The sequence below is a fragment of the Bombina bombina genome, chromosome 8, assembly GCF_027579735.1.
Source record: "Bombina bombina isolate aBomBom1 chromosome 8, aBomBom1.pri, whole genome shotgun sequence".
NCBI lineage: Eukaryota > Metazoa > Chordata > Amphibia > Anura > Bombinatoridae > Bombina > Bombina bombina.
The window spans coordinates 266,828,335-266,846,924 of NC_069506.1; the positions used below are offsets into that span (position 1 = coordinate 266,828,335).

General features: G+C 41.0%; 1 protein-coding gene across 1 annotated transcript in view; it reads right to left on the reverse strand.

Moving 5' to 3' along the window:
* Positions 1–18,590, reverse strand: part of KMT2A (lysine methyltransferase 2A) — a 555,423-nt gene that overhangs the window by 19,573 nt on the left and 517,260 nt on the right. Inside the window, exons 21-23 of the mRNA XM_053691137.1 lie at positions 15,316–15,453; positions 7,087–7,245; positions 6,733–6,850 (exon numbers count right to left, since the gene is read on the reverse strand). Of these exons, the coding sequence (XP_053547112.1) occupies positions 6,733–6,850; positions 7,087–7,245; positions 15,316–15,453 (415 nt within the window). The remainder of the gene's footprint in view (positions 1–6,732; positions 6,851–7,086; positions 7,246–15,315; positions 15,454–18,590) is intronic.

The following is an 18,590-nucleotide window of genomic DNA, read 5'->3' on the forward strand; positions in this document are numbered from 1 at the left end:
ACTGCTATGCACTTTTCAATCTATTACTGTATGTAGCATTATTTAATTTGCTAAGGTATAAAATAATATTAAAAATGACTGCACAATATTGTGTTTCACAATGACTAAACATATGCAAAGAGGGGGCGGAGTAGTGGGTGTGGGCAGGTAGTGGTTAGGATCAAAAGTGGCGAGTAACATTTTAGCCTGGCTAGTAGCTTACGACCTGAAATTTTGAGCCCTGATATTAATATACTTTTTACCTCTGTGATTACCTTGAATATAAGCCTTTTCTGACAGCCCCCTGATCACATGACATTTTATTTATTATCTAGTGGCTTGCATTTTAGCCAATTAGTGCAGTGTCTGCCACAAGCTACAGGCGTGATCACATTATCTATAAGGCTCACATGAACTAGCACTCCCTGTTGTGAAAAGCAAATAAAAAAGCATGTGAAAAGAGGCGGCCTTCAAGTACTTAGAAATTATCATATGAAGCACATATGATTATACAAGTACATTGGAATGTTTAAAAACATAATTTATGCTTACCTGATACATTTATTTCTCTTGTAGTGTATCCAGTCCACGGATCATCCATTACTTGTGGGATATTCTCCTTCCCAACAGGAAGTTGCAAGAGGATCACCCACAGAAGAGCTGCTATATAGCTCCTCCCCTCACTGCCATATCCAGTCATTCGACCGAAACAAGACGAGAAAGGAGAAACCATAGGGTGCAGTGGTGACTGTAGTTTAATTAAAATTTAGACCTGCCTTAAAAGGACAGGGCGGGCCGTGGACTGGATACACTACAAGAGAAATAAATTTATCAGGTAAGCATAAATTATGTTTTCTCTTGTTAAGTGTATCCAGTCCACGGATCATCCATTACTTGTGGGATACCAATACCAAAGCTAAAGTACACGGATGATGGGAGGGACAAGGCAGGAACTTAAACCGAAGGAACCACTGCCTGTAGAACCTTTCTCCCAAAAACAGCCTCCGAAGAAGCAAAAGTATCAAATTTGTAAAATTTTGAAAAGGTGTGAAGTGAAGACCAAGTCGCAGCCTTGCAAATCTGTTCAACAGAGGCCTCATTTTTAAAGGCCCAGGTGGAAGCCACAGCTCTAGTAGAATGAGCTGTAATCCTTTCAGGGGGCTGCTGTCCAGCAGTCTCATAGGCTAAGCGTATTATGCTCCGAAGCCAAAAGGAGAGAGAGGTTGTCGAAGCTTTTTGACCTCTCCTCTGTCCAGAGTAAACGACAAACAGGGCAGATGTTTGACGAAAATCTTTAGTAGCCTGTAAGTAAAACTTCAAGGCACGGACTACGTCCAGATTATGCAAAAGACGTTCCTTCTTTGAAGAAGGATTAGGACATAATGATGGAACAACAATCTCTTGATTGATATTCCTGTTAGAAACCACCTTAGGTAAAAACCCAGGTTTGGTACGCAGAACTACCTTGTCTGAATGAAAAATCAGATGAGAATCACAATGTAAGGCAGATAACTCAGAGACTCTTCGAGCCGAGGAAATAGCCATCAAAAACAGAACTTTCCAAGATAAAAGTTTAATATCAATGGAATGAAGGGGTTCAAACGGAACTCCCTGAAGAACTTTAAGAACCAAGTTTAAGCTCCACGGGGGAGCAACAGTTTTAAACACAGGCTTAATCCTAACCAAAGCCTGACAAAATTCCTGGACGTCTGGAACTTCTGCCAGACGCTTGTGCAAAAGAATAGACAGAGCAGAGATCTGTCCTTTTAAAGAACTAGCTGATAAGCCTTTGTCCAAACCCTCTTGGAGAAAGGACAATATCCTAGGAATCCTAACCTTACTCCATGAGTAACTCTTGGATTCACACCAATAAAGATATTTACGCCATATCTTATGGTAGATTTTCCTGGTGACAGGCTTCCGAGCCTGTATTAAGGTATCAATGACTGACTCGGAGAAGCCACGCCTTGATAGAATCAAGCGTTCAATCTCCATGCAGTCAGTCTCAGAGAAATTAGATTTGGATGATTGAAAGGACCTTGTATTATAAGGTCCTGCCTCAGAGGCAGAGTCCATGGTGGAAGAGATGACATGTCCACTAGGTCTGCATACCAGGTCCTGCGCGGCCACTCAGGCGCTATCAGAATCACTGATGCTCTCTCCTGTTTGATTTTGGCAATCAGTCGAGGGAGCAGAGGAAACGGTGGAAACACATAGGCCAGGTTGAAGAACCAAGGAGCTGCTAGAGCATCTATCAGCGTTGCTCCCGGGTCCCTGGACCTGGATCCGTAACAAGGAAGCTTGGCGTTCTGGCGAGACGCCATGAGATCCAGTTCTGGTTTGCCCCAACGATGGACCAGTTGAGCAAACACCTCCGGATGGAGTTCCCACTCCCCCGGATGAAAAGTCTGACGACTTAGAAAATCCGCCTCCCAGTTCTCTACGCCTGGGATGTGGATTGCTGACAGGTGGCAAGAAAGAGACTCTGCCCAGCGAATTATCTTTGAGACTTCTAACATCGCTAGGGAACTCCTACTTCCCCCTTGATGGTTGATGTAAGCCACAGTCACAATCTCAGTGTTGCTAACTGAGGCCAAGCTAGAAGAGCATTGAATATTGCTCTTAACTCCAGAATATTTATTGGGAGGAGTTTCTCCTCCTGAGTCCACGATCCCTGAGCCTTCAGGGAGTTCCAGACTGCGCCCCAACCTAGAAGGCTGGCATCTGTTGTTACAATCGTCCAATCTGGCCTGCGAAAGGTCATACCCTTGGACAGATGGACCCGAGAAAGCCACCAGAGAAGAGAATCTCTGGTCTCTTGATCCAGATTTAGTAGAGGGGACAAATCTGAGTAATCCCCATTCCACTGACTTAGCATGCATAATTGCAGCGGTCTGAGATGCAGGCGCGCAAATGGCACTATGTCCATTGCCGCTACCATTAAGCCGATTACTTCCATGCACTGAGCCACTGACGGGCGTGGAATGGAATGAAGGACACGGCAAGCATTTAGAAGTTTTGATAACCTGGACTTGTCAGGTAAATTTTCATCTCTACAGAATCTATAAGAGTCCCTAGGAAGGAGACTCTTGTGAGTGGTGATAGAGAACTCTTTTCCACGTTCACTTTCCACCCATGCGACCTCAGAAATGCCAGAACTATCTCTGTATGAGACTTGGCAATTTGAAAGCTTGACGCCTGTACAAGGATGTCGTCTAGATACGGAGCCACCGCTATGCCTCGTGGTCTTAGAACCGCCAGAAGTGAGCCCAGAACCTTTGTAAAAATTCTCGGGGCAGTGGCCAACCCGAAGGGAAGAGCTACAAATTGGTAATGCCTGTCTAGAAAGGCAAACCTTAGGAACCGATGATGATCTTTGTGAATCGGTATGTGAAGGTAGGCATCCTTTAAGTCCACTGTAGTCATGTACTGACCCTCTTGGATCATGGGTAGGATGGTCCGAATAGTTTCCATTTTGAATGATGGAACTCTGAGGAATTTGTTTAAGATCTTTAGATCCAAGATTGGTCTGAAGGTTTCCTCTTTCTTGGGAACCACAAACAGATTTGAATAAAATCCCTGTCCTTGTTCCGTCCACGGAACTGGATGGATCACTCCCATTACTAGGAGGTCTTGCACACAGCTTAGGAATGCCTCTTTCTTTATCTGGTTTGCTGATAACCTTGAAAGATGAAATCTCCCTTGTGGAGGAGAAGCTTTTAAGTCCAGAAGATATCCCTGAGATATGATCTCCAACGCCCAGGGATCCTGAAAATCTCTTGCCCACGCCTGGGCGAAGAGAGAAAGTCTGCCCCCCACTAGATCCGTTTCCGGATAGGGGGCCGTTTCTTCATGCTGTCTTGAAGGCAGCAGCAGGCTTTCTGGCCTGCTTGCCCTTGTTCCAGGACTGGTTAGGTTTCCAGGCCTGCCTGGAATGAGCAACAGTTCCCTCTTGTTTTGAAGCGGAGGAAGTTGATCCTGCCTTGAAATTTCGAAAGGCACGAAAATTAGACTGTTTGGCCTTTGATTTGGCCCTGTCCTGAGGAAGGGTATGACCCTTGCCTCCAGTAATGTCAGCAATAATTTCCTTCAAGCCAGGCCCGAATAAGGTCTGCCCCTTGAAAGGAATGTTGAGTAATTTAGACTTTGAAGTCACGTCAGCTGACCAGGATTTAAGCCATAGCGCCCTACGCGCCTGGATGGCGAATCCGGAATTCTTAGCCGTTAGTTTAGTCAAATGAACAATGGCATCAGAAACAAATGAGTTAGCTAGCTTAAGCGTTCTAAGCTTGTCAATAATTTCATTCAATGGAGCTGTCTGGATGGCCTCTTCCAGGGCCTCAAACCAGAATGCCGCCGCAGCAGTGACAGGCGCAATGCATGCAAGGGGCTGTAAAATAAAACCTTGTTGAATAAACATTTTCTTAAGGTAACCCTCCAATTTTTTATCCATTGGATCTGAAAAAGCACAACTGTCCTCAACCGGGATAGTGGTACGCTTTGCTAAAGTAGAAACTGCTCCCTCCACCTTAGGGACCGTCTGCCATAAGTCCCGTGTAGTAGCGTCTATTGGAAACATTTTTCTAAATATAGGAGGTGGGGAAAAGGGCACACCGGGTCTATCCCACTCCTTGCTAATAATTTCTGTAAGCCTTTTAGGTATAGGAAAAACGTCAGTACACACCGGCACCGCATAGTATCTATCCAGCCTACACAATTTCTCTGGAATTGTAACTGTGTTACAGTCATTCAGAGCAGCTAATACCTCCCCAAGCAATACACGGAGGTTCTCAAGCTTAAATTTAAAATTAGAAATCTCTGAATCAGGTTTCCCCGAGTCAGAGATGTCACCCACAGACTGAAGCTCTCCGTCCTCATGTTCTGCATACTGTGACGCAGTATCAGACATGGCTCTAACAGCATTTGCACGCTCTGTATCTCTCCTAACCCCAGAGCTATCGCGCTTGCCTCTTAATTCAGGCAACCTGGATAATACCTCTGACAGGGTATTATTCATGATTGCAGCCATGTCCTGCAAGGTAATCGCTATGGGCGTCCCTGATGTAATTGGCGCCATATTAGCCTGCGTCCCCTGAGCGGGAGGCGAAGGGTCTGACACGTGGGGAGAGTTAGTCGGCATAACTTCCCCCTCGACAGAACCCTCTGGTGATAATTCTTTTATAGATAAAGACTGATCTTTACTGTTTAAGGTGAAATCAATACATTTAGTACACATTCTCCTATGGGGCTCCACCATGGCTTTCAAACATAATGAACAAGTAGGTTCCTCTGTGTCAGACATGTTTAAACAGACTAGCAATGAGACTAGCAAGCTTGGAAAACACTTTAAAACAAGTTTACAAGCAATATAAAAAACGTTACTGCGCCTTTAAGAAACACAAATTTTCCCAAATTTTGAAATAACAGTGAAAAAATGCAGTTACACTAACGAAATTTTTACAGTGTATGTAATAAGTTAGCAGAGCATTGCACCCACTTGCAAATGGATGACTAACCCCTTAATACCAAAAACGGAATAACAAATTACAAAAACGTTTTTTAAACAGTCACAACAACTGCCACAGCTCTACTGTGGCTTTTTACCTCCCTCAATACGACTTTTGAAGCCTTTTGAGCCCTTCAGAGAAGTCCTGGATCATGCAGGAAGAAGCTGGATGTCCGTGTCTGTAATTTTTGCTGTGCAAAAAACCGCCAAAATAGGCCCCTCCCACTCATATTACAACAGTGGGAAGCCTCAGGGAACTGTTTCTAGGCAAAATTCAAGCCAGCCATGTGGAAAAAACTAGGCCCCAATAAGTTTTATCACCAAACATATGTAAAAAACGATTAAACATGCCAGCAAACGGTTTAAAATACACTTTTATAAGAGTATGTATCTCTATTAATAAGCCTGATACCAGTCGCTATCACTGCATTTAAGGCTTTACTTACATTACTTCGGTATCAGCAGCATTTTCTAGCAAATTCCATCCCTAGAAAAATATTTTAACTGCACATACCTTATTACAGGAAAACCTGCATGCTATTCCCCCTCTGAAGTTACCTCACTCCTCAGAATATGTGAGAACAGCAAAGGATCTTAGTTACTTCTGCTAAGATCATAGAAAACGCAGGCAGATTCTTCTTCTAAATACTGCCTGAGATAAACAGTACACTCCGGTACCATTTAAAAATAACAAACTTTTGATTGAAAAAAATAAACTAAGTATAAAACACCACAGTCCTCTTACAACCTCCATCTTAGTTGAGAGTTGCAAGAGAATGACTGGATATGGTAGTGAGGGGAGGAGCTATATAGCAGCTCTGCTGTGGGTGATCCTCTTGCAACTTCCTGTTGGGAAGGAGAATATCCCACAAGTAATGGATGATCCGTGGACTGGATACACTTAACAAGAGAAAAAGATAGTCTAAAATGGATTCCATACAGCTTTGTTTGCACGGAGATGCTGTAAATAGAAAACTAGTTCAAACATGGTGATGCCCATAATTTTACATAAATTAAGTATTTTATAGAAACTAAACTGTTACACTTTTATTTTCAACATTTAATTAGCTACTAGAATTATAAAAAAACACATCTACATATTATTCTAAAGCTAATCTTTGCTTTCAATACATCATTATGTCTAGCATGTATTTATTGTTTAACGTCCCTTTAAAAAAATAGAAAGGTGTGATGAGAAAATTATAAGGAAGATTTTGCTTTTGCCATTCACACTGCAGTATTCTTACCAATCATCAGGTGGATATTTTCTGGTTCAAGGCCATTTAGAAATTTTCTGCGCAAGCTAATTCCTTCAAAGTCCACAAACACCCTTCTGAAAACTTCAAAACCATTACCAGACACAACCTGCAGGAATTATAAATGCATAGATAGAGGGGTAAATGTACACGTTTACTACTTATTTCCTCTCAAACCCATGCTATTCTCTTTTCCTGCAATGTATTCCTCACACTTATTTGTCTACTCTCCATCTTTATCACTTGACTATACATTCGTTCAACTTCAATTTTATTTCTCCCCGCTGCCTGCCCATTCCTAACACCAACCCTCATTCCAGCTTCACTCAAGTTCCATCAACTCACCTCTCCCTTGAACAGATCCCTGTGTTTCTGGCAGTAAACTTTCTTGTCCTCCAGAAACACACAGTTTTTCTGTCTTGAGCACATGAAGTGATAGTTACTGGTGCATGAATTCAGGCAGCAACCAACAGTTGCTCCCAATTTCTGACAAAGCTCACAACGCTGAGGGAGAAAAATACATAAATCAGGGAGGAGATGAAATGGGGAGAACAGAACAGATAAACAAGGTGAAGAAAATAACCATCATGCCAAGAAGAAAAAAGGGGCTAGGAGGAGGAAGTATCAAGAGAAAGAAGTATCAGAGAGGGGCAAGAAGGCTTATTAGAAATAAAAGGGGATTGAGAGGAAAGAGACAGCAGAAAAAAAAAAAAATCATTCTTTTCAATAAATGTCCTGCTTTACATTCAGATTGATAACATGTGAAATTAAGACAGGTAGAGTAAATGGCTCATTCCTTTCAATAATGTCATTCCTTTTATGCACTAATTAATGTATGCTAATTAAGAGAGGTAGAGTAAATGGCTCATTCCTTTCAATAATGTCATTCCTTTTATGCACTAATTAATTAATGTATGCTAATTAAGAGAGGTAGAGTAAATGGCTCATTCCTTTCAATAATGTCATTCCTTTTATGCACTAATTAATGTATGCTAATTAAGAGAGGTAGAGTAAATGGCTCATTTCTTTCAATAATGTCATTCCTTTTGTGCACTAATTAATGTATGCTAATTAAGAGAGGTAGAGTAAATGGCTCATTCCTTTCAATAATGTCATTCCTTTTATGCACTAATTAATTAATGTATGCTAATTAAGAGAGGTAGAGTAAATGGCTCATTCCTTTCAATAATGTCATTCCTTTTATGCACTAATTAATTTTTCAGCTATAGGAAGCCAAAGGTAACACAGTACAATAGTCTCCAATGTCAAATGAACAACAGGAATAGACAACAGCTGCAAAAAGACAAAATAAATATGGCAGGGTAGGTGGGGCTTCATATACTGTCACATGGAGAGTAAACCAGTTACTTAAAAACTGAGTATTCTTTCACATTCAATTTGTTATTAACTGGGGTTCACAAAGTCTTTACTTAAAGGGACATTAAACCCAATTTTTTTATTTCATGATTCAGATAGAGAATACCATTTTAAACAACTTTCTAATTTACTTCTATTATCTAATTTGTGTCATTCTCTTGGTATTCTTTCCTGAAAAGCATATCTAGATAGGCTCAGCAGCTTCTGATTGGTGGCTGCACACAGATGCCTCATGTGATTGGCTCACCATTGTGCATTGCTATTTCTTTAACAAAGGATATCTAAAGATTGCAGCAAATTAAATCATAGAAGTAAATTGGAATGTTGTTTAAAATTGTATTCTCTATCTGAATCATGAAAGAAAAATTTGGGGTTTAGTTTCCCTTTAATATTAAGATACAAAAGCAGTGGTTATCAGTGTGTTTTGTATTAGACAATAAATTGTGCATTAAAGGGATATTAAACAAATACTTAACTCCTGCATAAAACGTTTAAAAACAGTGTAGTACTGCAAAGTAAATGTATTAATCATAATGCCTGCGTTTTCAGTAAAAACAAAGTGTTATACTCTCTAGAAGGATGGACACATGCAGTGTATAGTGCAGTTTTTATTAGACTGACTTTGTAGAAGGCAGTGCCATAGTGAACCTCAAACTTTATCTTAGTAGCCTCTGATTATGTTCCTTGTCTCCTTTGTTGAGATCAAATTCCATCAAGATCTTCAACTAGTGTATCATTTGAATGATCTAAAAAAGCAATGCATAACACATTTTGATGACAAAATGCCTGTAAAAATCTCCTTTGTATGCATTTTGTACAACACAGTGCATTAGAGATGTGCATTCCTTTTCGGATGAAAGCACATTCGTCACAAAAATCCTGCTACATATTGGGGAACCCCATTAGTATGTATGGAAGTGTGTGTATGGATGTTTTTTTTATTTATTGTGTGCACTTTTCATGTATATGACATGTTGATACTATATAAAAGATACTTTTTGCATTGAAATATTGGTCTCTGTCTCTATATGTGCTAATTATCCTAGACTTTTGAGACTGCACGTATTGGTGCAATCTTCTTCATTTTTGCATTAATAACTAACTAGTTTTCTAGGTTGCACTAGAACAGAATTTATGCTTACCTGATAAATTACTTTCTCCAACGGTGTGTCCGGTCCACGGCGTCATCCTTACTTGTGGGATATTCTCTTCCCCAACAGGAAATGGCAAAGAGCCCAGCAAAGCTGGTCACATGATCCCTCCTAGGCTCCGCCTTCCCCAGTCATTCGACCGACGTAAAGGAGGAATATTTGCATAGGAGAAATCATATGATACCGTGGTGACTGTAGTTAGAGAAATTAAATCATCAGACCTGATTAAAAAACCAGGGCGGGCCGTGGACCGGACACACCGTTGGAGAAAGTAATTTATCAGGTAAACATAAATTCTGTTTTCTCCAACATAGGTGTGTCCGGTCCACGGCGTCATCCTTACTTGTGGGAACCAATACCAAAGCTTTAGGACACGGATGATGGGAGGGAGCAAATCAGGTCACCTAGATGGAAGGCACCACGGCTTGCAAAACCTTTCTCCCAAAAATAGCCTCAGAAGAAGCAAAAGTATCAAATTTGTAAAATTTGGTAAAAGTGTGCAGTGAAGACCAAGTCGCTGCCTTACATATCTGATCAACAGAAGCCTCGTTCTTGAAGGCCCATGTGGAAGCCACAGCCCTAGTGGAATGAGCTGTGATTCTTTCAGGAGGCTGCCGTCCGGCAGTCTCATAAGCCAATCTGATGATGCTTTTAAGCCAAAAAGAGAGAGAGGTAGAAGTTGCTTTTTGACCTCTCCTTTTACCAGAATAAACAACAAACAAGGAAGATGTTTGTCTGAAATCCTTTGTAGCCTCTAAATAGAATTTTAGAGCACGAACTACATCCAAATTGTGCAACAAACGTTCCTTCTTTGAAACTGGATTCGGACACAAAGAAGGCACAACTATCTCCTGGTTAATATTTTTATTAGAAACAACTTTCGGAAGAAAACCAGGTTTAGTACGCAAAACCACCTTATCTGCATGGAACACCAGATAAGGAGGAGAACACTGCAGAGCAGATAACTCTGAAACTCTTCTAGCAGAAGAAATTGCAACCAAAAACAAAACTTTCCAAGATAATAACTTAATATCTACGGAATGTAAGGGTTCAAACGGAACCCCTTGAAGAACTGAAAGAACTAAATTGAGACTCCAAGGAGGAGTCAAAGGTTTGTAAACAGGCTTGATTCTAACCAGAGCCTGAACAAAAGCCTGAACATCTGGCACAGCCGCCAGCTTCTTGTGAAGTAAAACAGATAAAGCAGAAATCTGTCCCTTCAAAGAACTTGCAGATAATCCCTTCTCCAAACCCTCTTGTAGAAAGGATAGAATCTTAGGAATTTTTACCCTGTTCCATGGGAATCCTTTCGATTCGCACCAACAGATATATTTCTTCCATACTTTATGGTAAATTTTCCTAGTTACAGGCTTTCTAGCCTGAATAAGAGTATCAATGACAGAATCTGAGAACCCACGCTTTGATAAAATCAAGCGTTCAATCTCCAAGCAGTCAGTTGGAGTGATGCCAGATTCGGATGTTCGAACGGACCTTGAACAAGAAGGTCCCGTCTCAAAGGTAGCTTCCATGGTGGAGCCGATGACATATTCACCAGGTCTGCATACCAAGTTCTGCGTGGCCACGCAGGAGCTATCAAGATCACCGAAGCCCTCTCTTGATTGATCCTGGCTACCAGCCTGGGAATGAGAGGAAACGGTGGGAACACATAAGCTAGGTTGAAGGTCCAGGGCGCTACTAGTGCATCTACTAGAGTCGCCTTGGGATCCCTGGATCTGGACCCGTAGCAAGGAACCTTGAAGTTCTGACGAGACGCCATCAGATCCATGTCTGGAATGCCCCATAATTGAGTTATTTGGGCAAAGATTTCCGGATGGAGTTCCCACTCCCCCGGATGAAATGTCTGACGACTCAGAAAATCCGCTTCCCAATTTTCCACTCCTGGGATGTGGATTGCAGACAAGTGGCAGGAGTGAAGCTCCGCCCATTGAATTACTTTGGTCACTTCTTCCATCGCCAGGGAACTCCTTGTTCCCCCCTGATGGTTGATATATGCAACAGTCGTCATGTTGTCTGATTGAAACCTTATGAATTTGGCCTTTGCTAGTTGAGGCCAAGCCTTGAGAGCATTGAATATCGCTCTCAGTTCCAGAATGTTTATCGGGAGAAGAGATTCTTCCCGAGACCATAGACCCTGAGCCTTCAGGTGTTTCCAGACCGCGCCCCAGCCCACCAGGCTGGCGTCGGTCGTTACAATGACCCACTCTGGTCTTCTGAAGCTCATCCCTTGGGACAGGTTGTCCAGGGTCAGCCACCAACGGAGTGAATCTCTGGTCCTCTGATCTACTTGGATCGTCGGGGACAAATCTGTATAATCCCCATTCCACTGTCTGAGCATGCACAGTTGTAATGGTCTTAGATGAATTCGCGCAAAAGGAACTATGTCCATTGCCGCAACCATCAAACCTATTACTTCCATGCACTGCGCTATGGAAGGAAGAAGAACAGAATGAAGTACTTGACAAGAGCTTAGAAGTTTTGATTTTCTGGCTTCTGTCATAAAAATCTTCATTTCCAAGGAGTCTATTATTGTTCCCAAGAAGGGAACTCTTGTTGACGGGAATAGAGAACTTTTTTCTACGTTCACTTTCCACCCGTGAGATCTGAGAAAGGCTAGGACAATGTCCGTATGAGCCTTTGCTTGTGGTAGAGACGACGCTTGAATCAGTATGTCGTCCAAGTAGGGTACTACTGCAATGCCCCTTGGCCTTAGCACCGCTAGAAGGGACCCTAGTACCTTTGTGAAAATTCTTGGAGCAGTGGCTAGTCCGAATGGAAGTGCCACAAACTGGTAATGCTTGTCCAGAAAGGCGAATCTTAGGAACCGATGATGTTCCTTGTGGATAGGAATATGTAGATACGCATCCTTTAAATCCACCGTGGTCATGAATTGACCTTCCTGGATGGTAGGAAGAATTGTCCGAATGGTTTCCATCTTGAACGATGGGACCTTGAGAAATTTGTTTAGGATCTTGAGATCCAAAATTGGCCTGAATGTTCCCTCTTTTTTGGGAACTATGAACAGATTGGAGTAAAACCCCATCCCTTGTTCTCCTAATGGAACAGGATGAATCACTCCCATTTTTAACAGGTCTTCTACACAATGTAAGAATGCCTGTCTTTTTATTTGGTCTGAAGACAATTGAGACCTGTGGAACCTTCCCCTTGGGGGTAGTTCCTTGAATTCCAGGAAATAACCTTGAGAAACTATTTCTAGCGCCCAAGGATCCTGAACATCTCTTGCCCAAGCCTGAGCGAAGAGAGAGCATCTCATGCTGTCTTGGTAGCGGTAGCGGGCTTCTTGGCCTGCTTACCTTTGTTCCAGCCTTGCATCGGTCTCCAGGCTGGCTTGGTTTGAGAAGAATTACCCTCTTGCTTAGAGGATGTAGAATTTGAGGCTGGTCCGTTTCTGCGAAAGGGACAAAAATTTGTTTTATTTTTTAGCCTTAAAAGACCTATCCTGAGGAAGGGCGTGGCCCTTTCCCCCAGTGATGTCTGAAATAATCTCTTTCAAGTCAGGGCCAAACAGCGTTTTCCCCTTGAAAGGGATGTTAAGCAATCTGTTCTTGGAGGACACATCCGCTGACCAAGACTTCAGCCAAAGCGCTCTGCGCGCCACAATAGCAAAACCTGAATTTTTCGCCGCTAATCTAGCTAATTGCAAAGTGGCGTCTAAGGTAAAAGAGTTAGCCAACTTAAGTGCTTGAACTCTGTCCATAACCTCCTCATAAGAGGATGCTTGATTGAGCGACTTTTCTAGTTCCTCGAACCAGAAACACGCTGCTGTAGTGACAGGAACAATGCATGAAATTGGTTGTAGAAGGTAACCTTGCTGAACAAACATCTTTTTAAGCAAACCCTCTAATTTTTTATCCATAGGATCTTTAAAAGCACAACTATCTTCTATAGGGATAGTGGTGCGTTTGTTTAGAGTAGAAACCGCCCCCTCGACCTTGGGGACTGTCTGCCATAAGTCCTTCCTGGGGTCGACCATAGGAAATAATTTCTTAAATATAGGGGGAGGGACAAAAGGTATGCCGGGCCTTACCCATTCTTTATTTACAATGTCTGCCACCCGCTTGGGTATAGGAAAAGCTTCGGGGGGCACCGGGACCTCTAGGAACCTGTCCATCTTACATAATTTCTCTGGAATGACCAAATTGTCACAATCATCCAGAGTAGATAACACCTCCTTAAGCAGAGCGCGGAGATGTTCCAATTTAAATTTAAATGTAATAACGTCAGGTTCAGCTTGTTGAGAAATTTTTCCTGAATCTGAAATTTCTCCCTCAGACAAAACCTCCCTAGCCCCTTCAGACTGGTGTAAGGGCATGTCAGAACCATTATCATCAGCGTCCTCATGCTCTTCAGTATCTAAAACAGAGCAGTCGCGCTTTCGCTGATAAGTGGGCATTTTGGCTCAAATGTTTTTAATAGAATTATCCATTACAGCCGTTAATTGTTGCATAGTAAGGAGGATTGGCGCACTAGATTCACTAGGGACCTCCTGAGTGGGCAAGACTGGTGTAGACATAGAAGGAGATGATGCAGTACCATGCTTACTCCCCTCACTTAAGGAATCATTTTGGGCAACATTATTATCAGTGGCATCATTGTCCCTACTTTGTTTGTCACATTCATCACATATATTTAAATGGAGAGGAACCTTGGCTTCCGAACATACAGAACATCGTCTATCTGATAGTTCAGACATGTTAATAGGCATAAACTTGATAACAAAGCACAAAAAACGTTTTAAAATAAAACTGTTACTGTCTCTTTAAATTTTAAACTGAACACACTTTTTTACTGAATATACGCAAAAGTATGAAGGAAATGTTCAAAATTCACCAAAATTTCACCACAGTGTCATAAAGCCTTAAAAGTATTGCACACCAAATTTGAAAGCTTTAACTCTTAAAATAACGGAACCGGAGCCGTTTTTACATTTAACCCCTATACAGTCCCTGGTATCTGCTTTGCTGAGACCCAACCAAGCCCAGAGGGGAATACGATACCAAATGACGCCTTCAATAAGCTTTTTCAGTGGATCTGAGCTCCTCACACATGCATCTGCATGCCTTGCTTCTCAAAAACAACTGCGCATTAGTGGCGCGAAAATGAGGCTCTGCCTATGACTAGAAAAGGCCCCCAGTGAAAAAGGTGTCCAATACAGTGCCTGCCGTTTTTTTAATAAAATTCCAAAGATTAAAATAACTCTCCAAAGTTATAAACCATTAAATATGCTTATAAAGTAATCGTTTTGGCCCAGAAAAATGTCTACCAGTCTTTAAAGCCCTTGTGAAGCCCTTTTATTCTTATATTGAAAATTAAGAAAATGGCTTACCGGATCCCATAGGGAAAATGACAGCTTCCAGCATTACCAAGTCTTGTTAGAAATGTGTCATACCTCAAGCAGCCAAAGTCTGCTCACTGTTTCCCCCAACTGAAGTTAATTCCTTTTAACAGTCCTGTGTGGAAACAGCCATCGATTTTAGTAACGGTTGCTAAAATCATTTTCCTCTTACAAACAGAAATCTTCATCTCTTTTCTGTTTCAGAGTAAATAGTACATACCAGCACTATTTTAAAATAACAAACTCTTGATAGAAGAATAAAAACTACATTTAAACACCAAAAAACTCTGAGCCATCTCCGTGGAGATGTTGCCTGTGCAACGGCAAAGAGAATGACTGGGGAAGGCGGAGCCTAGGAGGGATCATGTGACCAGCTTTGCTGGGCTCTTTGCCATTTCCTGTTGGGGAAGAGAATATCCCACAAGTAAGGATGACGCCGTGGACCGGACACACCTATGTTGGAGAAAGTAAATTTATTTTGAGTAATTATTAGGGTTGAGCTTTACTAAGTTTTTTTGTGTCCATATATATTAATCACACCTACTCACACACACATATATACACATCACACCTAGTCTACTGCAAAATAATGTCTTTCTTTCGCAGGATGTCTACGCTGGGAGTTTGTGCCTGCAAAAGGTTCCAAGTGTCATACACTTCCCATTCACCTACCAGCTGCTTTCCTCTAATAACTGCCATGTGCACATTCTTCAAAGAGCCATCATCTTCTTCAAACACTTCTGCTGACCAGAGGGCACAGTTTACATGCGTCCACTCGTCTTGACCAATGTACAGGAGTCTCCCAGCATTCTGTATAATAATTAGAGGATGGAACATAAGCGTCTATGATAATGAAAGGACTATGGGCACGATGATCAAGGCCCCTTAAAGAATTTTAGAAACATAAATTGTAGTATAAGAAATGTTTATCTTTCTATGCAGTGTTCTGGATGTGAAGGAGAAATAACATAATTTATGTAAGAACTTACCTGATAAATTCATTTCTTTCATATTAGCAAGAGTCCATGAGCTAGTGACGTATGGGATATACATTCCTACCAGGAGGGGCAAAGTTTCCCAAACCTCAAAATGCCTATAAATATACCCCTCACCACACCCACAAACCAGTTTAACGAATAGCCAAGAAGTGGGGTGATAAAAAAGTGCGAAAGCATATAAAATAAGGAATTGGAATAGTTGTGCTTTCTACAAAAAAATCATAACCACCAAAAAGGGTGGGCCTCATGGACTCTTGCTAATATGAAAGAAATGAATTTATCAGGTAAGTTCTTACATAAATTATGTTTTCTTTCATGTAATTAGCAAGAGTCCATGAGCTAGTGACGTATGGGATAATGACTACCCAAGATGTGGATCTTTCCACGCAAGAGTCACTAGAGAGGGAGGGATAAAATAAAGACAGCCAATTCCTGCTGAAAATAATCCACACCCAAAATAAAGTTTAATGAAAACATAAGCAGAAGATTCAAACTGAAACCGCTGCCTGAAGTACTTTTCTACCAAAAACTATTTCAGAAGAAGAAAACACATCAAAATGGTAGAATTTAGTAAAAGTATGCAAAGAGGACCAAGTTGCTGCTTTGCAAATCTGATCAACCGAAGCCTCATTCCTAAACGCCCAGGAAGTAGAAACTGACCTAGTAGAATGAGCTGTAATCCTTTGAGGCGGAGTTTTACCCGACTCGACATAAGCATGGTGAATTAAGGATTTCAACCAAGATGCCAAAGAAATGGCAGAAGCTTTCTGACCTTTCCTAGAACCGGAAAAGATGACAAATAGACTAGAAGTCTTACGGAAAGACTTAGTAGCCTCAACATAATATTTCAAAGCTCTAACAACATCCAAAGAATGCAACGATTTCTCCTTAGAATTCTTAGGATGAGGACATAATGAAGGAACCACAATTTCTCTACTAATATTGTTGGAATTCACAACCTTAGGTAAAAATTCAAAAGAAGTTCGCAACACCGCCTTATCTTGATGAAAAATCAGAAAAGGAGACTCACAAGAAAGAGCAGATAATTCAGAGACTCTTCTGGCAGAAGAGATGGCCAAAAGGAACAAAACTTTCCAAGAAAGTAATTTAATGTCCAATGAATGCATGGGTTCAAAAGGAGGAGCTTCAAGAGCCCTCAGAACCAAATTCAAACTCCAAGGAGGAGAAATTGACTTAATGACAGGTTTTATACGAACCAAAGCTTGTACAAAACAATGAATATCAGGAAGTTTAGCAATCTTTCTGTGAAAAAGAACAGAAAGAGCAGAGATTTGTCCTTTCAAGGAACTTGCGGACAAACCTTTATCTAAACCATCCTGAAGAAACTGTAAAATTCTCGGAATTCTAAAAGAATGCCAGGAAAAATGATGAGAAAGACACCAAGAAATATAAGTCTTCCAGACTCTATAATATATCTCTCTAGATACAGATTTACAAGTCTGTAACATAGTATTAATCACAGAGTCAGAGAAACCTCTTTGACCAAGAATCAAGCGTTCAATCTCCATACCTTTAAATTTAAGGATTTGAGATCCTGATGGAAGAAAGGACCTTGTGACAGAAGGTCTGGTCTTAACGGAAGAGTCCACGGCTGGCAAGAGGCCATCCGGACAAGATCCGCATACCAAAACCTGTGAGGCCATGCTGGAGCTACCAGCAGAACAAACGAGCATTCCTTCAGAATCTTGGAGATTACTCTTGGAAGAAGAACTAGAGGCGGAAAGATATAGGCAGGATGATACTTCCAAGGAAGTGATAATGCATCCACTGCCTCCGCCTGAGGATCCCGGGATCTGGAAGAAGAATAATAATATTATGAGAATCATGATCTGTTACTTGTTGCGCTAAAGTTTCCAACCAAAAAGTTGAAGCTGCAGCAACATCAGCCAATGATATAGCAGGTCTAAGAAGATTACCTGAACACAAGCTTTTCTTAGAAAGGATTCAATTTTCCTATCTAAAGGATCCTTAAAGGAAGTACCATCTGCCGTAGGAATAGTAGTACGTTTAGCAAGGGTAGAAATAGCCCCATCAACTTTAGGGATTTTGTCCCAAAACTCTAATTTGTCGGACGGTACAGGATATAATTGCTTAAAACGTTTAGAAGGAGTAAATGAATTACCCAAATTATTCCATTCTCTGGAAATTACTTCAGAAATAGCACCAGGAACAGGAAAAACTTCTGGAATAACCACAGGAGATCTAAAGACCTTGACTAAACGTTTAGATTTAGTATCAAGAGGACCAGAATCCTCAATGCAATTAGGACTTCTTTAAGTAAAGAACGGATAAATTCCATTTTAAATAAATATGATGATTTATCAGCATCAACCTCTGAGACAGAATCCTCTGTATCAGAAGAATCATTAGAATCAGAATGATGATGTTCATTTAAAAATTCATCTGTATAAAGAGAAGTTTTAAAAGACTTTTTATGTTTACCAGAAGGAGGAATAACAGACATAGCCTTCTTAATGGATTCAGAAACAAAATCTCTTATGTTATCAGGAACACTCTGAACATTAGATGTTGATGGAACTGCAACAGGTAATGGTACTTTACTAAAGGAAATATTTTCTGCATTAACAAGTTTGTCATGACATGTAATACAAACAACAGCTGGAGGAACAACTACCAAAAGTTTACAGCAGATACACTTAGTTTTGGTAGTTCCAGCACCAGGCAACGATTTTCCAGTAGTATCTTCTGACTCAGTTGCAACGTGGGAAATCTTGCAATATGTAATAGAAAAAACAACATATAAAGCAAAATTGATCAAATTCCTTAAAGGGACAGTCAACACCAGAATTTTTGCTGTTTTAGAAGCTAGATAATCCCTTTATTACCCATTCCCCAGTTTTGCATAACCAACACAGGTATAATAATATACTTTTTACCTCTGTGATTAACTTGTATCTAATCATCTTC